General features: G+C 38.7%; 1 protein-coding gene across 13 annotated transcripts in view; it reads left to right on the top strand.

Annotated features, from left to right (window-relative positions):
* Positions 1 to 23329, top strand: part of ddx3xa (DEAD-box helicase 3 X-linked a) — an 82063-nt gene that overhangs the window by 41988 nt on the left and 16746 nt on the right. For 4 of the 13 annotated variants that reach the window (XM_069889349.1, XM_069889336.1, XM_069889347.1 and 1 more), the window contains exons 4-12: positions 3605 to 3658; positions 11250 to 11450; positions 19804 to 19924; positions 20122 to 20316; positions 21393 to 21492; positions 21736 to 21871; positions 22323 to 22414; positions 22488 to 22586; positions 22663 to 22823. In XM_069889349.1, coding sequence (XP_069745450.1) covers positions 3646 to 3658; positions 11250 to 11450; positions 19804 to 19924; positions 20122 to 20316; positions 21393 to 21492; positions 21736 to 21871; positions 22323 to 22414; positions 22488 to 22586; positions 22663 to 22823 — 1118 coding nt within the window. In that variant the 5' untranslated portion in view covers positions 3605 to 3645. Of the gene's footprint in view, positions 1 to 1158; positions 1269 to 1627; positions 1838 to 3604; positions 3659 to 11249; positions 11451 to 19803; positions 19925 to 20121; positions 20317 to 21392; positions 21493 to 21735; positions 21872 to 22322; positions 22415 to 22487; positions 22587 to 22662; positions 22824 to 23329 lie in introns of those variants that run through there. The other 9 variants (XM_069889341.1, XM_069889339.1, XM_069889346.1 and 6 more) reach the window with 9 other exon arrangements.

Genomic DNA, 23329 nt, shown 5'->3' with positions numbered 1-23329 from the left:
TGCATCATAATCTTTAAAGTTTGGAATTTGCAAATCTCCCAATTCAAATTTCCAAGTTAATTTTTCTATTGAAGGTTGATATTTTTGCCCTTGAAGAAACTTTTTTTTACATTTATTCAATTGCTGAAAAAATTCTGTGGGATAAAAACAGACAATGTTTGAAAAAGATATTGTATGCTAGGAAAATCTTTAAACTCTAAAATTCAGGTGGGAAACCATCCTCTCCTCGAGTCTCTTTACTCTGTAAAGAACACAATACTTCCATAATTTCAGTAATTGTAACAGGTGCAGCAATTCTCTTTGATCAGTTCTTCATTTTAAATGTCAAAAACAAGCTTGTGTTCATTACAGACATCCAGGTGAGGGTGATGAGTTTCCCTTGGACTTGCACAATTTAACATTTTGGTTATTCATGTTCCTGGGCAGTTTTACTTGAAATGTCAAATTATTTTTCAAGAATATTTCATCATGGAGCAATCCTGCTTGATTTGAAATAGTTGCTTCTCAGCTGCATGTTAGCCTTTAAGAAGTTTTGTTTTAGTGTCTCTTTTTGTAGATACTTCAAGTTGTGAAGGGGCACTGAATATTAATATTCAGTATGAAAGTCTAGTCTTGTAGTTCAAATTTTTCCCACTATGTTTTGGAGTCTGTCTGTAGCACTTTTAGCAGGTGTTGAACTTCATGTGTCCCAAGTAATCTTGTGTTGTATTCATGACAATAAATTCTGATTCCAATTTCTCAATGCATACTGCTGTTTTCCTCATTAATTTTTTGGAAAGATAATGGAGACTAATTATTTGATTGAGTTCACATGTTCTGTTGAAGGGGTTGCACTGCACTTGGAAAACAAGTGTATCCTTTACTTATCTGTGTTCCAGTTTAGTTTTCTTTGGCTTTAAAATGATAGATGTTGATGTTAACATGTTTCTTTAAATTTGCTTATATTTTGTTCATCTTGTTCAGTTTGCAAAAGTGTACTGTCAAAACTGCTTGAATTGAGTAGGTTATGCTGACCATTAAGTGCATGGACTATCAAAAGCTAGGTTGTCTCACCACAATATGTCCTGCATCACAATCACTTGTCTTGAGCCAAAATTTAGTTTGTCACTGAACTTTTGAAAATATTTGCCTTGATGCAAGTGTCAGATTTGGAGAAGCAGCATCTGATACAGGCCATCATTCTTTAGGGTGGAAAGAATATTTGCATACAAGACTCCCAACCCCCCCCACCCCTCCATATTAAGATTTTTTTTTTAGTGTATTTACAGGTAAGCATTTAATGTAATTGAAATATGCAGTTAAAGTTTAGCAGGAAAATACTTGGACAAAAAATGCAACTAAGGCAACAAGAAAAATCTTTTTAATAATAATACTGTTGTAATTTACAAGAGAAAACAAAAGCAGTTTAGCTATAGCAGAGAACATTTCATAAAAACAAATTTGCTGCTGGTCGGACAGCAGGCTGCCGCGAGAGTCTCCTGACAGCTCCCCAATGATAGGTGGTGATGATGCAAGTGAGGCATGCAGCAATGATGATCCTGTCAGTCTTACTCCATTATTACCCTAATTTTCAACAGCAAATGAGACTGAATATTTCTGAGCCATTTGATGGGGTTGGGGGGGGGGGGGGGGGTGGAGAGGTTTTTGTATGCCATCAAATATGGTAATTGTGCCTAGATTAAGTTGTTCAATAGGATTGTCTCCCTTCCCACTTCCCAGCCATATTTTCCCACATCCCCTTACTGTGGCAAGCATGCAGTTAAAATGACTGGCAAAAAGAAGGCAATGTTTCACCATCAGAGCTTCAAGTGGCACAAGTATGGTACCAAATCTTCAAGTAGGTGCATGTTTTGAAATACTCAAATTGGGAGTTCTCATTTCCCTTTGGGTGTTCCCATTGCCTGAACTATTGATTTTGTAATTCCAGCCTCATATCTTTGTTCATGTTTTTATTTATTACTGTTTTTCTTGCATGGATTTTAATGATTCTGCCTCAACTCATTGGTGGATAAGTAATTTTCTTCCTTGGTACATGCTGCCTTGATACTTTCTGTGGCTTGTATCAAATTTACATAAAATATTTCAATATTCTGGAACTTCTTGCCCTTGGGTTAGTTACAAGTTGAAGAACTTGTTTTTGTAATGGGGTTCTGTAAGTTAATCTAGGGATTTCGTATTAGCATGTCAGTTCAGCATTTTATGCCTTTTTATTTGGCCACTTAGCAACGCTTGGATCTAGGAATTGTTGAATTAGCTAAAATAATACTTGTTAAAATGTGAAATGACATTTGTATTTATATGGCTACCTAACAAAAAATAAAAGTTGACATTATTTACTACTGTACAACTCCAAATATCCAAAAAATTAGAAATCCTCATTTATCCAAATTTTTTTCTGAGCCAAACTGAATTTGGAGGTTGAAAAAGAAAATTCACATGAAATTAGATCAACAACTGTCCTCATTTCAGGTCACTCCCTCCTGTCTCTCTTTGCTTTCCCCTTTGGACTCTTCTCTCCCTCTCATACTGTGTGCTGCCGTCTCCTAGTCGCAAGTGGTCGGAAGAATCCTCTGTCCCAGTGACATCAAGGAGAGTGGCCTCTCAGACAGGAGCATGACCTTGGGCTCAGTGGCGTTCCCTTTCCCCTGCGCGCCCTCTCCCCCTACTACCATATATGCACACTGGACTCCCTGGTGTGTGGTAGGCTTAGGTAGGGTAGGAGTCGGGACTTTGGTGACTGGGGAGACAGGAGCCTACAGACTCGCTAGTGAATGTTCCACTGGCCTGGGAAGCCTCCCCAATGATTGGCAGCAGTGGTTGGGTTGTGTCGGACGGAGATCAGTGGTGACTAGCCTTTTTTTGGGGGGGCGAGAATTAAACATTATTTTAATACTTAAAAAGCCTTCCCTAGTTGTTGTTTAAACATTGATACAAGTGATTTGCTGTTGCTACTCGGCTTTTTTTTTAATAAAGAGACTAGTTCTCTTTTTTAAAAAAACATTTATCTGACATAGGCCCAGTCACGACCATTTTGGATAATTGGAATTGTACTGTATTTGTCTTGCAAACCCAACTTTAGGAAAAAATGAAGATGTAAGCTATTAACGCTGTAGTTGTATGAACCTAAACTGGATTGTCTTGTAACTTCAGATTCAGCAATTGGAAACTTGAAATTGGTTTAAAGCCAAGTATAAAAGTTTGCATATGACCAGCAGAACTAGCTGGGGTCTTGTTACTTTTCAACTGCAAAATAGAGCTGTCAGGAATTGATAAGCATCTTTGCAAAGTTGTACTTAATTAGTGCACACAGTCAAAAATGCTCAGTTTTGTCAATTGACAAGATGGAACATTGAATTTTCAAGAACAACTTTTATGGACTGTGTTGAATTAATAATATTAAGGGTGAGCCATGTTAAAATTTATCACTGATAAAGTCCATTGGATTTGTGATCTCAAACTTGGCTTGAGTAAATGAAATATAATGGCATTTTAAACAATGTGCAACAGTAATACCACACCAAATTGCATTGCAATTTAATGTTTACACATAGCCAAGTAATGGTGTGCATCCGGTGAATTTTGACAGTTGCTGTTTCTTTTGCAGCTTATAATCCACTTGGAACAAATGGCTCTATTAATTTCCCAATGTTGAGGATTTGTAAGTCTGTACTTTCTTACACTTGTGTGGAAACAGCATGATGGCTTCAAATATGTACTGTAGTCTTTCACATGCAGAACTCTTGACAAATTTGTTACAGTTTAAGTAACAAATGTCAAGTGAAAAGTTTCCCTATTTGCACTGGATGCTAACAGCTACAAAATTAGACTTGTTAATTTAGACTGCACTAAGTTCTAAACAAAATGGCTGTTAAGGTGCCTTTATTGTAACACTGCAAATCCTTGATTTTGTTTGAAATTGCACTAACATTGCTTTTATAACTTGGTTTTCCCACCAATTTAAAGCCAAATGCAATATGAAGCTTTTTTCCTGAATGAGCAAAGGCTATTCCATACGAGTGAAATCACAAGCAGTGGCCTGTAAAATCAAATTGTTGGTCATGAGGTTCTTCCAGATATGCTGTCACTATCACCAACCCAACTTGATTTTTGTGTGGGTATGTTCCAAATAATAGCTTGTACTGTTGCTTAGCTTTCCCAAGAGGTCCCTATCATGAAGCAGGAGGACATCAGAACTGCAAAGATACCTGGCTGAACTACTGTGGTACGACATTTAGTGTACTGGTGCAAGAGACCAGAATTGTGTACAGCTGAATTCTGGAGATCAAATTTCAGTTTAATTATCTGGGCTTTTGATTACTTCCCAAGTTGTACCAACATCTTTGAAGGCTAAGTGTGTGTGGAAAATGCTTGGAAGCCAATACAGCATCTAGTGAAGAAGCTTAGATTTTTGTTCTCATCTTTAAAGCTGAACTTTCACCAATAGAATTCTGTGGGTCTGGTTGGGGCATAAAAATTGCACATCATTGTTGAAATAGTTTCAGCTTGCAATGATTTTCATTGCAGCATTGAATTTGTTTATATGCAAGCAGCAGAGTTGAAATTTGACTTTCACTTTGTAAATGTGATAAATCACTTGCTTTGTTTCCAACCTCCATGAAGAAATTGAAGTTCCATATAAAAAGTACATAAGAATACATTAAAAAATATAAAAGTACAAATACACTAGACTTAGATCATATTATTTCATCTACAATACCTACATTCTTAATCAAACAAAATATAGTAATATTTTATTATATTTAAAAAAATAGCCTAATCCCGTTACCAAAACCAAAGCTGTTTGCCAAAGAGGGAAATAAAGAATTCCCTGTCTTGGTAACAAATTATCTTATTAGTCAATACTTCTGCATTAGTAGCAAATAAGATTATGAAAGTAATTCATAAAGGGTCCCCACAGTGTTTGAAAATTTAAATTCAAATTGGATATTGAGCATTGAATCTTTTCTCAATTTAAACATGACATAATTTCACATAACCATTGAGTGTGGGTAGGTGGAGCAACGACCTTCCATTTAAGCAACACTACCTGCCTAGCCATAAGAGAAATAAAAGCTAATACCTGCAAATTAGATGCTGTTAAAGTTGTGCCCCTCTACAACAGATCCAAACAAGGATTAGGCTTAAAATTTACTCTTAAAAAAAAAATTACAGAAAAAGTTTAAAATACTTCCTTCCAGTATTTCTCAAGACTCAAACATGTCCAAAACATATGAATTAGTGAAGCATCCCTATTGTTTCATCCCTCATAGTGAGGAGATACATCTGCATAAAAGCAAGACAATTTGACTTTGGGTGTGTGGGCTCCATGGACTACTTTAAATTGTAGGAGGGAGTGGCAAGCACATAAAGATGAGGCATTAACCCATTTAAAAAAAAACATTCCAAGTTTCTGTAGAGATTGAAAACATTTAAAAGAATTGTGATGTGATGCTATGTTTGTTTTGGGAAAAATATAAAAATAAAATGTTCATTAAAAGCTCTTAGGAAATGCATGCAATTGAGATTGCAAAAAAAAACCTCTAATCAGTAAATAACTAAAAAAATAATATTTGGTAAGCTATATTTGACTGACAACTGGTCAAAAGAAGAGACTCCCCTCAGCAAATAGATCTTTAAAACGTTTAATGCCTAATCTATACCATTCTTTAAAAGCTATGTTAGTCATTAATGGTTTAAATAAATAATTATAAAAATTAGGACTAGAAAGAAAAAAAATCTTAATAAACCAACAGGTTTTCTAAATTGTATCCGGATCTTCACAGAATGTTTTAACTACCGGATTGTCAGTTAATTTTCTTAAAGATTAGGGAAGAGAGGATCCGAGAAGAGAAATAATAGAACATTTTGTAACAGAATTAGATTTCAAAGAGACCCATATTGGATAGTCTTTACAGGTAATATAATATGACCAAAATGTAATATTTCATATGTTGATAGCCCTTGTAATAGAATCTAAAGTTTGGTAGGGCTAAACCTCCATTCTTTTTAAATTTTTGAAGGTGAACTTTATTTAGGCAAGGATGTTTGTTATTCCATACATAGAAATTATTCAATTACTGCCTAATTTTGTCATTAACTTTGGATACACTTAACACTCCACACTTTTTTTGATCTTAAGTTTATTGTTTTAAGGTTCTGAACTGGTATTGTGGAAAAGTTTTACGCTTAGTTGAGATTGGTTTTGTATGCCAAATGCTACTTGGAATCTGTACCTATTGGTTAACTGTCATTTTAGTTCAGAATGTTACAACAATTATAATCTATACTGAGCATTGAGCAGAACTATATTGAGCATTTTTGAGGCCACTGCTTTGCACATTATCTCATGATGATGCCCTGATGCAATTTAATTGTTCCTTGAATTGGAGAACACTAATTCCATTTTGATTGTGGTCTGCTAATAATGCCTTGGAATATTGATGTTTTTTATATTGGTGTTTTCAAAAGCAACATTGAAGTTTTAAATGATAAATTTTGCTCTGTAGGTTTCTGGGGAGAAGCATTCCTATGGATAGAAGTTCACTGTTGGCACCATTACATCTAATGTCTCTTATCTAGTTCTTTGGATTTTAAAGTATGGCCCGATAAGTGTTAAATACAAATTGGAAACTCTTAAGTTATTCTATTCTAGAAATCTGCACATGCTTGAGCTACTTTCTGACCTGTTACTCTAATTTGTTCTCTTGCATTCCCTTGCTCCTCTGATCCATTTCTGGATTTGAGTGTGGTTTCATTTTCCGAGCCAAATTGCATTGATGACCTCCTCCATCTTGATTAGGAGTGTAGCCTTTGTTCGAATTTACCTTGTTTGGAAGAGTAAGTGTTGGATCTTAAAAACATTAAAATTGATGTCTCTGGGGTAATGTACCCCAGATTGCTGTGGAAAGGGAGGGAAGAGCTAGCTGGGGAATGGGTTGATCTTTTGAGTCCTCCTGGCCACAGGAGAAGTGTCGATGGATTGGAGAATGACAAATGTCCCCTTGTTTTTTAAAAAAAAAAGTAAAAGGGAGAATCTTGGGAATTATAGACCAATGAGTCTTGTGACAGTGGTGTGTAAGTATAATGAGCATTTGCAGAAGTGCAATCTACTTTAGGATAGTCAGCATGGCTTTGTGAAGGGAATGTTGTGCCTCATGAGCTTAACTGAGTTTTTTTGAGGAGTTAACAAAAGAAATTGAAGGTAGGGTGGTAGATGTGATCTATATAGATTTTAGTTAGACATTGGTCCCCCATGAGACTTGTTCAGAAAGTCATGAGGCATGGGATCTATTTAAAAAAAAAAGGCCTGCAAAGCAGAGTAGCAGTGGAAGGAAAGTATTCTACCTGTGATTATTGGTTCCGTGGAGATCTGTTCTGGGGGCCCCTAATCTTCATGTGATTTAAAAAAAAAACATATAAATAACCTAGATAAAGAAGTGGAAGGATGGGACAGTAAGTTTGCAGATGGCATTAAGATTGGAGGAGTTGTGGACAGTGCTGAAGGTTGTCATGTTAGAGTTGGGTAGAAAAGTGGCAGATGGAGTTCAATGCAGGTAAGTGTGAGATTATGGATTTTGGAAGGTCAAACTAAAAGGCTGAGTACAGGGTTAATGGTTGGATTGTCAAACACTTGTGGAGTAACAGGGACCTTGAGGTCCAAATCAATACATCTCAAGATTGCTGCGCAGGTTAATAGGATAGTTAAGAAGGCCCAGATGCTGGGCTTCATTAATAAGGGGATTGAGTTTCAAGAGTTGAGGTCATGTTGTAAGTTGACAAATCTCAGTTCTTGTCACTTCAATTGTAGGAAGGATGTGGAAGGTATGGCAAGGTGCAAAGATTTACCAGGATGTTGCCTTAATTGGTAAATGAGTCTTATGAGGCAGGTTAGTAGAACTGAGACATTTTGGAGTGAAGGATGAGAGGAGACCTAACACAGGTATACAACATTCTGAGGCATAGATGGACAGCAGTGCTGTTTTCCCAGGGCAGGAATAGCAAAACTCCAGGGGACATCTCTGCAAAGTGAAGGGAGGGAAGTTTAGGGCAGACAGCTATGGATGCCTGGTGGTGGGAGCTGAAACATTTGGTGAGTTTAGGAGTCGTAGATAGGTACATGAAAGAAAAATAGAAGGGTTACGAGGTAGGAAGAGTTTAGTATTTTTCGTAGGAGTACATAGATTGCCACAACATTGATGGGTGAAGGGTCTTTACTGTGCTATAATGTTCTATGTATTGATTTTTGATAGTTTTGCTTATTGCCTGTAGAATGCTTTCAGCCATGGTTTAAGACAGATGAAATTTGTTCCAAATTTCCTGTCATTCTCTCTTGTCCTTTATGTTGCCATGCTATATTGAGCACGGTTGATTTGCCTTTGTATTAAATTTCTTTATTCATTTTAATATCCATAGTCTTGGGCAGAGTTCCACAGATCTCTTCCTGGATGAAGGAACTTGCCTGCATTGAATTTTTTTGTAATCTTGTTCCCATTCTGCTTTGATTTCACTCTTATCATAGTCCTTGGAGACTAGATATGTCCATTTGCCTATATAATTGTAAGATATTTTTACGCTCTTGCTCTTCCTTTAATGCTTGCTGTTGGGTCAACCTTCATTTATTTATACGACCACGTTCTCAGAAATCTCTTCAATGATCCGAGGTCCTTTTGAATGTCATGTTTTAAAATTGCTTTTTACCAAACGTTTAACATTATTCCATGTGCTTGTCCTTGCTTATTCCCTTGTGACTTTTCTTGTCACTGAAGCCCTTCTATGTTCTTAGTGATTCAAAATGGATAGCAGCGTAGGCTTTAACAAACTTGAACAACTAGCATGATAGAAACCCCCATTCACTTGCATGTGGCCATATCTTTTCCTTAGTTATTCAGCTCCTTCACCCTTGCTTAAATCTTGTATAATAACTCGTGTATTGCTTGGGTGGGTTGAATACATCTATTTCTGGTTTCTATTTCTTTCCCAGTATGTTCCCATGAATTTTTCTGTCACAGAGGTCCAAGCAATCTGATAAAATAGCAACAAGTGGGCGGGTTTAATTTCTGAATTGCTTAACTAACTTATAGTAGTTTTGCTCGATTGACTATACTTTGGACGACACCAGTGCCACTTTGGTACCATCATTGTTTTGATCTGCCAATTTGCATGTAGCTTGGGTGGCAATTGAGAGATTTTTGTATTTGCATGAATTATTTCCAACACAGCAGCCCAGCAGAATCATCTTTTCATTCTACAGCTTCCTGAGGAAATTTTTGTCAAAATTCTTCAGGACTCTACAAATACATTTATTAAAAATCATCCAGTTTCTCATTTTGTATGTTTCACTGGTGTTCTGAGCTATGAATTGCTTGTTCTCTTGACTATATATGATGGGCAGAACAGTTTATGCTTCGCCTTGGCCACAAAATACATTCCTGATTTCGCTTAGAATGCCTCCAATTCCAAATTATGGAACTGTCCTGCCTGTTGTAAATAACCTCCAAAGTTTAACCAAGCATTTTTTTGGTCTGGATTAAACAGATCATTCAAACAATAAAATGTCTCTCACGATCATTCTCTTGCACCTTGTTGTATTTACCTAATTGGCTTTAAGGTGGTATAAATCTGTCTAGTACACTTGATTGTTAAGATGCACTGTTTACCATAATTGTTCAATTTTTCTTGATAAGATGACATTTTTGCTTTTAACTTCTCCCAGATTTAATTCCCAGTGCCTATTGTTGTAATCAAGAACTTAATTCTGCACGGCACACGTTAACAGGGCTCACCATTTGGGTTTTCTGGATTTTGAGTTACAAAAGGATTACTGGCACATATTTTGTGTCTTGTCCTAGATTTTTGTTTTCTCAACTGGATTTTAACTGTAACTACTCTAGGTTGTGTTTCTTGATTTAATCTTATAGTTCATGTACAAATATAAACTCTTATTCGTATCTTCAAGCATCATCTCTTAAAATCCAATTAGCTATCTTGTACTGTGATTTGTGATTTTGAATGGAACAAAATTGGGGTCTTTCTAGAATTGATTTGAATATGACTAACACTTAGAACCTTGACTGCTTGCTTGATGCGTGGAGGTATTGATTTTTTTTTAAGATATAATTTCAAGGTCGAATGTGTAATGTTAAAGTTGGTTAATTTGATTTGGCTTGTTGATGTAAATATGACCAGAATGGAACATTAAATAGGTGGTGCAACTTTTTTCAGCTGCACATCACATACAGCAATTAAACTTTCACATTGTTTTCAGTGAAAATTCAAGAGATTTAATTCACAAATGGTGTCTTTTGGGCTACATGTTCAGAATTTTCTTTTTCCTTGTATTAGTTTCACCCATGACCACATTGGTTCCAGCTGGAAGGGGTGGATTGGTGGGTGGCAGCTGGGATTGTCAAAATAGGAGGTTAGCATTTTTCTAAAGGAAGATGGCTTTGCGCTGCATGGGGGGCTTGTTGATCAGGAGCCAGCTTTCAGGATTAACAATCATTCTTGTTTTGTGGACAGAAACTTGATGCTACCATCTTGTCAAATCTAGTTTAGCATGTTTGCCTTTCTTTGGGTTCATGCTTTTAGCATTTAAGGCGAATTAAAATGCTGTTAAATACACTTCGCTGTGTGGTTTCAGTCAAAATCCAAAATTTGACTTGGTAGGAACTGATGGTTTATCTCCTGGAGCCTTTCTACTCCCATTGAAATACAGGAAGTAGGTAGGAGCCTGGGGAAGCCTTCTCAAAGGTAGGTAGGAGCCTGGGGAGGCCTTCTCAAAGGTAGGTAGGAGCCTGGAGAGGCCTTCTCAAAGGTAGGTAGGAGCCTGGGGATGCCTTCTCAAAGGTAGGCAGGAGCCTGGGGATGCCTTCTTTCAAGAAGATTATTGCAGCTAAGCCTTCACAAGGGGCTGAATTTGGGTCCAACCAAGAGCAGAAAATTCTACCTCAATGATTGCCACACATGGAAAAATAAATTGAGAGATGATTGATGTGTAACCTCTTAACATGTGTTATAGTTAATTTTTCATTCCCAGTTTAGTCATATAGATGCATTTTTTCAACATGGTAGCTATGCTCATCAGGGGAGGTAAATGGAATTTCCTGGAAATGGATGGTATTGTTTACACCTTTTGGAGTACAATGATCAAACATGCAGTTCTGGGTGTGTGGATACAATGCAATTTCAAATTGGTTAAACTTTTTGGTATTGCTGAAGCTAACTTTTTCTCCCCTCATGCAAATTGTAAGATTCACCAAGCTGGGATTCTGGACGTGGAGGAAATGGCTCAATGAATGGGTACCATGATGGAAGAGACAGTCGGGTAAATGGTTATGACCGTGATCGCAGTGGGTTCAACAGTAGAGGATCCAGTCGAAATGACACAAGTGGCCGAGGAGGTTATCGAAATCGAACAATTAATCCTGGTGCCCAGCAAAGTGCTGGATCAGGTGTGCAATACTAGCCTTATTGCAGTATTCTGCTGATTGTTGGATTGGATCTTTAGAATCTTACTCTAGATGGAGACTTTAAATGGGTGGTGGGTGTCAAGTGTCATAATTTTTCAACTTGAGGTGCTTGTAAATCTTGCCTATTAGGATCTCATTCTTAACCCTGACTTTTGTTCCCATTTCATGGCATTGATGTGTATTTCAAGACTGATGCAGCCTATTTCATGAAACTAGAGTTTGCATACTACAGCAAAGAATCTGAAAACTCCTGGATCAAGCCAGTGCCTCTAATCTTGTCAAATTAAGTTTTTGTGATTTACCATCAGTATGTTAAATCTCTGCATAAATTCCAAACAGAATTCTAATCAATTTTATCTTTGAATTGATAAGAACAAGATTGTAGTGCTTCTAGCATAGATCAAAGTATGCTCTGCATTAATTTAAAAACAATGCTGGAGAAACTCTGGTCAAACAGTGTACTTTATGTAGCAAAGATAAGGGATACATAACCAACATTTCAGGCTTCAAGGTATGGACAAAATGTGAGTAGGTGTCTGAACAAAATGGTGGAGGGGGGTATATCTCTGCATGGAGAGGAAAGGTGGTGAAGAGCTGGAGGAAAGAAGACGAGGAATGGAGAAGAATAGGGAGTAGGTGAGCACAAAACAGATAACGTTGATGCTAATGCCATCGAACTGGAGAATTCAGAGATGGAAAATTAGCTGTGGCTTGTCCAGTTTGCAGGTGGACTTGGTTTGACAGTTCATGAGGCCACTGCCATTGACGGATGTGTCGCAGGAATGGGGTGCAGAATTTGTATTTTGTCCATACCTTGAAGGGCTCAAGCTTGAAACATTGGTTATGTATCTATCTTTGCTACATAACACACTGACCTGCTGAGTTTCTTCAGCATTGTGGTTTTACTTCAACCACGGTGTCTGTAGACTTTCATGTTTTAATCTTAATTTGAATTTAAATGTCAAATAGTTGACAAATCTTTCTGGTTTACTAAAGGATGATTAATCAGTTAAATGTGCTTAAATTATTTTCTATTTGGAAAGAATAGCTAATCTTTGAACTTCATAGATGATGGCTGTAATCGACAGTTGGCCCCTTTCACACTGCTAACTCTCCTAGGAAGCAGGTAAACTTACTGGGCATGGAGTTCCCGGTCAGCCATTCACACAGGACCATGATTTACTAGTCCATCTAGATCTCTTGGATCTAGGGTGGGGTGGGGGGGGAGCACCTCAAGCGGTGACATCATGAGGGACATACTATGTACTCGTGGGGCAGTGAAATCATAGTGGGAATAAAGCACATAAGTGCTCAATGTACAAAAGACTGGGAAAATCTACTGTAGTGGGCTTCAGATTTGGGACAAACCAATGGACCAAATTGTTATTATTTACTAAACAATAAAGTATAGCTATTTACATTGTATTAGGTATTGTAAATAATTTTGATGATTTAAAGCACAGATACATGCCAACAGCACTGACAAATATTACTGTGCAGTTATATTTCACAGGAAGGCTGTCAGTGTTTAACTGCTTTAAATCATTTCAAGGTTACTTATACTACAGGCAGGACCCCCACCCATGAACCAAGAGTCAGAGCCCAGTTTTTTTAAAACTTGCCCCACCTGGGACCTTTCACATGGCCAGGTGACCTGCTTCGTACCTGCTAAATTGGCTGGTTTATCTGCAAAAGGTCATCTGAAATTGCACAGGTCCCAGATAAATTGGGAAAGTGGGCCAAAGAACAGCAGATGGAATTTAACTTTAGCAAGGTGTTGCACTTTTGGTAGGTTAAAACATGGTAGGATTTGTGCTAAATGGTAGTGATGGTGTTGCAGAACAAACTTAGGGGCATAGGTACATATTGTCTGAAAGTGATGACAAGTAAAGACAGGTGGTGTTTGGAATACTTGTCTTCATTAGTCGGGGCTTTGAGTACAGGAGCTAGGATATCCTGTTAAGTTGTAACAGGACTGCAGAACTAGCATTAAAAGGAGAGGATAGATAAGATGGGACTTTGTTCATTGGAGTTGTGGGGTGAAGGAATGAAGACTGAGGGGTCACCTTGAAAGTATGCAAAATCAAAACCTAAGATAAATAACTAGGCCCTTTCAGGTGGCCTGAACACCCCATTGTAAAGCTGCATGTTCTCCTCCCCCCCCCCCCCCCATGTGGCTAAGAAATACTCAACTGAATGCTCCGAAAGCGCTTCCAAGGCGCTGACACCAACCCTCCTCCGGGAAGGATCATCGGCGGAATGCCGGGCTCCGCTGAGGCACCTGAATGTGCAGCCACTGTAAGCAGCTGCCTGGGGGCAGGCTGATGACTCATCAGCCGGAGACCCGACAGCCATCCCCCCAACTCCGCTGCCTGGGGAGATCGGGGGAGGAACGTTGGGGCAGGGGTGGCTGGCGGGGGTTGTCACAGCCCGGCTGGCCGCTCCAGCACCCGGGCCACTCTCTGCGGCTCAAAATCCGACATAGTAACGGAGGTCTTCCCTACCCATAATCCCCCATGCAGTTGGAACTGCCATTGCTATGCTGCATATTTATGACGGGTGACACTGTGGCACCAATCACCCCATAGCCATCAGATCTGGAGGCGCTCCAAGGCGCCTCTGGATATGAATAGCCCCTTTCAGGTGGACCAGACAACACTGTAAGCATCCTTTTAGAGCTGCCACCTGAAAGGTGAGTCTGCAGGTTAAGATCCACTCCTGCCACCGCCCTTAAGGTGGAGGGTCCACCTAAAAGGGCCTACTGTTTCATCACAGGGTTAGTGGGAGTCTCAAACTGGAGGTCATAGAATTGAGTAGTAACAATGGATGCATTTATAAAAGTGAAAAGATCTTTGGACAAAACATTAATAGAAAAAGTTTGGAGAAATGTGGGTAAATGGGACTAACCTGGGTGGACATCTTAACATGGACAAATTGAGGTGAATGGCTTGTTTGTGTTATAAAAATTTAACATTCCAAGTTGGCTTGGATATTTGGTGCCTCGGTTACCACAATATGTTGGCACATCATAATGAATTTTTGCATTTGCCCATCAATTGGCTTATGAAATTTTATCAGTCTGCTCTTGTAAGTAGCTCCTTTCACACTGGTACTTGAACCCAATAATTAACTGGTTAACCTGGCAGTGAATGCTCCCAACCCAGTATGTGGGGGACCTGGGAATTAACCGCCTTGGGAGGTAATATCAACACTGCTCTGTTTCAAAATTGCTCCAATGTGAACGGGCGACCTGACATGTCCCAATAGTGATGTGCTGACAATGTTTTGCACATGCGGAGGAACGTAAAGGAAATAAAAGATATTCTTCCAAAAAAACAACACTGATTAGAAAGGTATAAACTTTGATCAGGATTGCAAACTTAGTAAATTGAATATAATGTATTTAAACAAAATGAATCATGCCTAATTAAAACATAATTAAGCATTATGTACAGCACAGAATGAGCCCTTCAGCCTACGATGTTGAGCTGACTTATGTGAATTTACTCCAGTATCAGAAAAATGTAGCGAAAATAAAAGCATGGGAAAACTGTAGCAAGAATAAAACACAAATAGAAAAGAATGGGCAAAATACATGTATAATTGAATTAAAGTATACTTTAAAAGTTCTGTTTTAGCTTGCAGCAAGAATGCACTCAATTAATTTGAGATTCAGTCATCTGTTATTTTCTTCAATGATTTATCTTCTCTATTATCCTCCTGCTATTGGATGTGTGTTGGGTGCATGTACGGGGGCATATGTGTGCCCGTATTTTTCCCCTCCCCCTCAACCTGGAGAGTGTGGGGCTGGGGTGAGGTTGTGGCAGTGGTGTGTCTAGGGAAAAATAGTGCCTTTGGCAAGCACTGAAATTGCCCCCCACCCCCTGATGGGAAGAGGGCCTGATCCATCTGTACCTCTGGAGTCCCAGGGTTCTAGCAGCAGTGCTGTTAGTCCCTGGGCTACGCGCTCCTCACCCAAAGCCACATCCTCAGATGACACTGCGTCCAGCACCTTCAGTGGCTCCTCCAACCTCGCCAGACACCAGTGCGCCGTTGTTGCAATCTGACTTTGCCTCCTGACAGGAAACTTCCTGACGCATTTCTGCACATCCCCAGGGACTCCCAGCATGACTGGGGAATTCCGGGAATGTGTGAGAGGCTGGGGTGAGGTGTATAGAACAAGGTGTTGACTGCCTGTAAGAACATAATATGTCATTTGACGTCTCCGCTGGAGGCTCGGTCTCCCTTTGTTCCATGTGAAAGGGTGCATTGTGAAAGGATGCTTGGAACCGCCTTTTCTTGCTACAGTGAGAATGGGCCTACTGATGTTTCAAAATGGGTTGTTCACGCATCAATTTAGTGGGTTGCCATTGTGAAAGGGGCTAACTGATTTTGTATGGGTGTGATAATTTAGCACTGGGATTCAACTAACCATGAAGTTATTTCTGAAATTATGTAACCTGAATGGATGTTGGTCCCATGCTGCATTATCAATTGTGACTGCAGCAAAGCCTGAAATAAGTTGATGTGTATGTTTTGCATAGTAAATCTAGAATTTTGCATACTTAGTATGTAGGGGCTGGTTGGAGAAAAATGATATGGTCTAGGGAGGCTGAGCTTAGTTTGGTTTTTATTTTGGCATTGACAGACTTGGCAGTGGCTGAAACTTGGAGGGAATGAAATTCAGAAATGTTTGCTGTTATCCATGAAATTATGGACCATGTTCATTGGGTAGCCAAATGTTTTTAGACTGGGAATGGGGGAAAACTTGTGCTTGATACTGCATTTTGGTTGACTGAACCCAAGGGCTCCTCTGGGTTGTCCTTATTTTTTTTGCCTGTAGCAATTCTCATAAAATCTGAATTGGTTAAGATTTGGTCTGCGGTTCAGAAAGCAATTATGTGCTGCAGTTTGAAACCATAGAAAACTACAGCACAGAAAACAGGCCATTCAGCCCTTCTAGTCTGTGCCGAAATATTATTCCTCCAGTTCCACTGACCTACACTCATTCCATAAACCTCCTGACCTCTACCAATCCAATCTATCCAATTTATTTGTTAAAACTTAAGAGTGAGCCTGCATTTACCATGTCAGATGGCAGCTCGTTCCAAATTCCCACCACTCTCTGAGTGAAGTTCACCCAATGTTCCCCTAAAAGCCATGTCCTCTCGTATTTATCTCTCACAATCTAAGTAGAAAGCACCTACTCGCATTTACTCTGTCTATTCCCCTCATAATTTTGTAAACCTCTATCAAATCCTTCTACGCTCTAAGGAATAAAGTCCCAACATGTTTAATCATTCCCCATAACTCAACTTCCTAAGAGTTTAACATTCTAGTAAATTTTCTCTGCACTCTTTTGATCTTACTGCACACAATACTCCAAATTTGGCCTCACCAATGTCTTAAAACCTCACCATAACATTCCAACTCCTGTACTCAATACTTTGATTTATGAAGGCCAAGATGCCAAAAGTTTTTTTCACAACCCAGTCTACCTGTGATGGACACATTTGGATTTTTATTCAAGGTAAATTTGATCATATAACTTGTTGGGATGTAACTTGATCTTGAATATTTTTGTTGGGCATAATTCTTTAAATTGAGGTTTCAGGCACTTGTGTATGATATTGTTGAGAAGTTTTGACTGATAATAAGTAGTACTAGTTTGAATTGCATTCCAGGCAAATTTGTGGAATGCAAAAGATTAGGAATTGGTAAAAATTGTTCAACAGGGGTAGGCAACCTTTTACCATATGTGGGCTGGATGGTGTCAGTAGTTGAACGGCAGGCTGCACTAATGCTATCAAAAATGAAATAAATACTGAAACACAGACATTATGTAATTTGACTTTTTGATTGACTCTGCTTGAAGTATGTAACGTACAATGCACGACCATGACTGATAAGAATAATTTATCTAAAAACAATCCACAAAAAAAAAGTTCAAGCAATGAGATCAATTGTGTTCCTTCTGGGGAAAAAAAACTACGATGATGCCTTTCAGGTCAGGGAAGGCATCTTCAAATCTGGAAATGCACCAAGAATCATGACAAAATTTATTAAAAAAAGAAATTCATCATAATGAAAAACAGACAGCAGCTCAATCAGTGGGAAACTTGATTTTGTTTGTTGTTTGAAAGCATTTCAATATTGGATGACATAGTTGTTGATAGCAAGACATCCTCTAAATGGGCATATTTGTTCTCAAGTGATTCTTGGTGTACTTCATTTTTGAGAACAGTTGCCAAACAGACTCTGACGCAATGCAAATTTGACCTTTTTTTGGCACTAGGTGCCGGTACTTTTGGGCTGTGGGCTAGATAACTTTGGATTGTAGGTTGCCCACCTCTGCTGTATAACTATATATCAGTGAAATGCTTCATCCTAGTTAAAGAGAAAAATGTGTTCTGCAGTGCTGTACAGTTTTGTATTATACCCTCAATGTGGAAGTGCAAGTCATTGCTGCAGTTTAATTTGTATCCTTATTGCTTTTGCACTGTGGGTGTTTGGGATGGAATAATTCTCATTCCTGTGGAGTCAAATTGGAACAAGGAGTCTAAACATGAAGATGACAGTTGACTGATGTCAGTATGTTTTCTAATTTTTTTTCAGGCAACTTGAGTTTTAATCTACAATTTAGATTTTGAAGTTTCAAGTGGAAAGTCTTGAAAGGTTCTAGTATTGGCTGTAAATTCTGGTCTCATCTGGTTTAGAAAGTAGAATATTTAAGAAGGTTTTTTCCTTTTGTTCAGAGACTAAGGTGGAGTAGACTGAAATAGAGGTGAAATTTGGAAATGACATCAATGAAATCACTTGGTCATTACTAAGTGCAAGCTAAACTTTTATCAAGAAATTGATCTACTAGAGAATCTTGGTTAAAGTAGTTTTTGAATCTTGATAATCATTTATTTTACAGCAGGATCTTAAAATCTGCCCTCCATTTGTGTTCTTTTACAGAAAGTGAAAATACTGAAGATATAGAAATGTGTTGTAGAGAACAGCCATATTTATAATTGCAGCATTTTATTAGTTGCATGGAGTTTAAAGATTATATAGTGGCCATTTCTTTTTGGAGTATTTGTGTAATTCTGTCATTTAGAAATCATGGGTGGAACTTTCATATTCATTGGTAAATGATTGACATTAAAGTCTTTTTGGAAGAGCTATCAGTAAGAGAAAGGAGATGTATGTTTTCAGTTGGGTTTTATTACAAAAATTAACTATTTGCATTACATTAGAATTGAATATTTTCCTGTGGGTATCTTGATTCAAAACTTCACAACTTCAATGTTAGACACTTTAGTGCAGTGGCTAATCTTCAAATTGTGACCCTCCTTTTAAGAATCAGAATTTATTGTCATGAATGAGTCATGAAATCTGATGACATCGAGGAAGAAGCTGTCCTTGTGCTGTTGAGTGCTCATCTTTAGACTCTTACCTTTTTCCTGAAGGTAGCAGAGCAAAGAGGGCATGGCCTGGGTGGTGGGGATCTTTGAGCATAGAGGCTGCTTTTTTTTAAAGACACTGCCTCATGTAGATGTCCTCGATGGAGTGAAGTCTTGTGCCTGTACTGTTGCAGGTCGAGTTAACAACCCTCTAGAGTTAATTCTTGTCCTGAGATGGCGCCTCCATATCAGGCCGTGATGCAACCAGCCAAAATGCTCTCCACAGTACACCTGTAGAAGTTTATGAGAGTCTTCGGTGACATACTGAATCTCCTCAGACACTTAAGTATAGCCACTAGTATAGCCTGTGTGATTGTGTCAGTGTGGAGGCTCCAGAGCAGATCCTCAGATATGTTTCCACCCAGGGATTTGAAATTCTTGACCCTCTTCCCAACTGAGCCCTCAGCAAGGACTGGTTTGTGTTCTCATGACTTCCTGAAGTCCACAATCATGCTCGATTTTGCTGATGTTGAGCGCAAGGTAACTATTCAATGAGCTGATCTATCTCTCTCCTGTTGGCTTCCTCATTGCCATTTGTGATTCTGCTGACAACTGTGGTGTCGTCAGCAAACTTGTAGATGGCATTGGAATTATGCCTGGCCACACAGTCATGGGTGTATAATGAGTAGAGCAGTGGGCTAAGCACACATCCTTGGGGTATGTCAGTTGATAATCAGTGAGGAGATTACATTTCCAATTTGTACTGACTGGTCTTCTGATGAGAAAGTCAAGGATCCCGGGGTTGGGGCGGGGGGCGGGTAGAGAGTTCAGTTATAAGTACAGTTAATTCTTCATTTGAATTGTCACTGCTGTCCCTTGCAGTGCTCACATTTGCATGCTTCAGATCTTCACTATGCAGGGGAATAATTTTTATTAAATGACAACAGGTTTTGGCTACGATAAAAATGATGGAGGATGGAACAAGGATGTCAGGGATCCATACAGCAGTTTTGGATCACGTGCTGACAGGGGAAAATCTAGTTTCTTCAATGATCGTGGAAGAACAAGGTGAGTTGAATATGTTACTATTTTTAGCCTGTGCAATCAATTGCATTTCAACAAACTTGTTTTTCTTGTGTAAAATACGTGTATAGATGAGCATTGATAGTGAGGTATGATGAGAAATCTGGGAGAATGTCTTTTTGTACCTTTGGCATAAAGAGCGTTGTGTCAAATTGAATGATACTCTGCCTACTTTCCGTCAGATATGATGACCGCGGCAGAGGAAATGCTAATGACAGTGCTTATGATCACTTTGGAAGCCGCAATGACCGTGGTGGGTATGGCAGAATGGATCGCGGATACGGCTCTCGTGAAGGTGGAAATAGCCGCTGGATTGAAGACAAAAGAGATGAAGATGACTGGTCAAAACAGCTGCCACCAAATGAGCGCATGGAACAGTTAAGTGTTGAATTACTGGATGGCAAGCCTGAACTAGATTTTGCATTTCTTGGAGCTGTCATTAAAAACTTGACAATCTCTACATTTGACCTAGTCAAAGTGGATGGTAATTTTTGAGGTATTACAAATGGAGATGCGATGTGGTATTTTAATTAAATCTGGAGCTTTTAACCAATTAAAAATATCTGACATTGATCTGAAGGCCTGCAATGTATTGCTTTTAGCACCTTGGTTCTGTCTGCCGCAATAGTGTAGATTTCCCAGTGTCACCCATTTCAATTTCCCATCTCCTTGCTGGAATGTCTGTCCATAGTCTGCCAGACCGAGACTACCCTCAAAATGGAGGAACAACAACACCTCTTCCAACTGGATGGCATTACTATCTACTTCTCTGGCTTTGTTAAACCACTGCCCCCCCCCCCCCCCCCCTTTCTCCTGTCACCTTCCCCCAGTTCTATCTCCCTCTCATTTCCCTGTCTCCCTTTACACACACAAAATCAATTCTCACCTCTTATATCCAAGTAACACCTTTTTTGGTCTGGACTCTCTCTGCCCCCTGCCAGCCAGCGCTGTCTCTACTCTTTTGAGATTTTCTTTTTTTTGGTGGTTATTTGAAGAAGGGCTCAAGCCCAAAAAATTGGCAATATATTTTTGTCTTCATGGACACTGAAAGACTGGCTGAGTTCTCCAGCATTTTAGTTTTACTACAATCACAGTGTCTGCAGACTTTCATGTTTCACCAAGATTTTTTCTGTTCCTTGTTCATTGGGTTTTAGATACCTGGATTAATAGTTCTAATATTCTACACATTATTTTTTCATGGCAGAGTTGTGAAAAGTTTACTTGAATTTACCTAATCAGTTAGAAGCTTCAGTTGAGAAATCACTTGAACCATATAGCAGTAGGTTTTGGATTTTCTTAATCCTGTTTGATAATGGCTTTGCAGAATGGGAAGGGCCATGGAGGTATGATGTGATTTTTTTTAAAATATAAAGTATTCTTAAGAGTTGCCTTGAATTTCAGGAAAAGAGATTTTTAAGCAATTTTTGCTGTCAACTATTTGCTTTTCTTTTAGGGAATTGTTTTCAGCAAGCAACACAGGAATTAACTTTGAGAAATATGATGACATTCCTGTTGAAGCAACTGGGGCAAACTCACCACCTCATATTGAAACTGTAAGTAATTACTTAATAAATTTGATCATCCTAGTGTTGCAGGCTCTTACTTAGATGTCGGTTCTAATCTTATAATTCTATGTTACAAGCTAAGGATATGCAAATATGAAGGCCAGTCTCTCTGTTGATGCCTAAAACGAAGTGTTGTATGCCGTACTGAAATCTAAGCTTCTCTGACTTGGATACTTCTAAGTGAGTGGGAGAAACTAACTTGCTAGGTCCTTAAAATTGTGCTGTTTCCAGTTTCAGGATGTAAACATGGGAGAAATAATAATGAGCAACATAGAACTAAGTCGCTATGATCGTCCAACTCCTGTGCAGAAACATGCCATTCCCATCATTATATCAAAGAGAGACTTGATGGCATGTGCCCAGACAGGTTTGTCAAATTTCAAAATTTGGTGTAATATGCCTAAAGACCGTAAGACTTGGAGCAGGATTGGAGCAAAGTTCTGCTCTGCCATTCAAATCATGGCTGATTATCTATTTATTTATTTTTAAGCCCCATTCCCCATAACCTTTGCTGTTATTAATCAAGAATCTATCATCCCCTGCTTTAAATGTACTGAATTACTTTGCAATTGTGGCAAAGAATTCCAGATTCACAACCCTCTGATTCAGTGGGATTGCTTAAGTTGGTATGTGGGTGGAAAGGAAAGAAACTGCCTTCCACCACTTAACCATCCTGTGTTTACTCCAAATTCTATGCTTTCAATGTTTTTTTTTAACCTGAAAGCTGATCTGCAGGCATCATTATAAAATGGTTGAAATGTTAAATTGGTAAATTGTCGAGATTAGCACAATTTTTTTTTTTCTTTACATTCTTATAGGGTCAGGAAAAACAGCAGCATTTTTGCTTCCTATTCTTAGTCAAATATATGCAGAAGGCCCCGGTGAAGCTTTGAAGTCTGCAAAAGCACAGGTAAAGATGGTCATTCTTGGTCTTACATATTTTTTTGTCCTGAACAATGTTACTGCATGTATTTATTCTGCAGGATTCATCAAAATATGGTCGACGTAAGCAATATCCAATTGCTTTGGTTTTGGCACCAACCAGAGAACTTGCAGTACAGATATATGATGAATCCAGAAAGGTAAGATTTTAAATTTCCTATGACTCTTGACAGTTAAGCTGATTTACTCTTCTAACTTTTATATTTCTGCTTGCAGTTTGCATATCGTTCCAAAGTTCGCCCTTCTGTAGTCTATGGAGGCGCTGACATTGGGCAACAGATCAGAGATTTGGAGCGTGGATGTCATCTTCTTGTAGCCACACCTGGTCGTTTAGTTGATATGATCGAGAGGGGAAAAGTTGGACTGGATTATTGCAAGTATGTGAGATTCCTTTTAAAGGGGCACCATTGGAAATGTAATATAATTTGATGATACTTGATTAATATTTCACTATTCAGAGAATAGGGTCTTCACAGAGCACCAGAGATCACAATTGAACTAGAGTTTCTGAATACGTCAAGTAGCAGGAGGCCCACTGGTTGAACCTCAGATCTACTATTGCGTTAATTCTACTCTGGTGTTCCCAAGTATAATTTTTAGTCTATGCTGCAAAGACACTCAACTTAATCAGCTGTTTGTATTGACCAGAGTTTAGCTCTTCAAAGTGATGCCACCTCCCATAATGCTTCACAAGGATCTATTATTTCCCACAGTCTACATTTAGAAACAATATCTGCAATAATGAAACTACTTGAAGTACTATAGGGTCATTTCATATGGGATACTAACAATTGGATGACTTTCCTCCACTAGGGGTGTAATTTCAAAATGCAGGTGCTCATTCTTTTGAGTAGATGGATTTATATTAACCATATATAACCAT

This window comes from Narcine bancroftii, chromosome 7 (assembly GCF_036971445.1).
Source record: "Narcine bancroftii isolate sNarBan1 chromosome 7, sNarBan1.hap1, whole genome shotgun sequence".
In the NCBI taxonomy this organism is placed as follows: Eukaryota; Metazoa; Chordata; class Chondrichthyes; order Torpediniformes; family Narcinidae; genus Narcine; species Narcine bancroftii.
The sequence above is the reverse complement of the archived record's forward strand: the minus strand, read 5'-3'. Positions and strand labels throughout refer to the sequence as shown.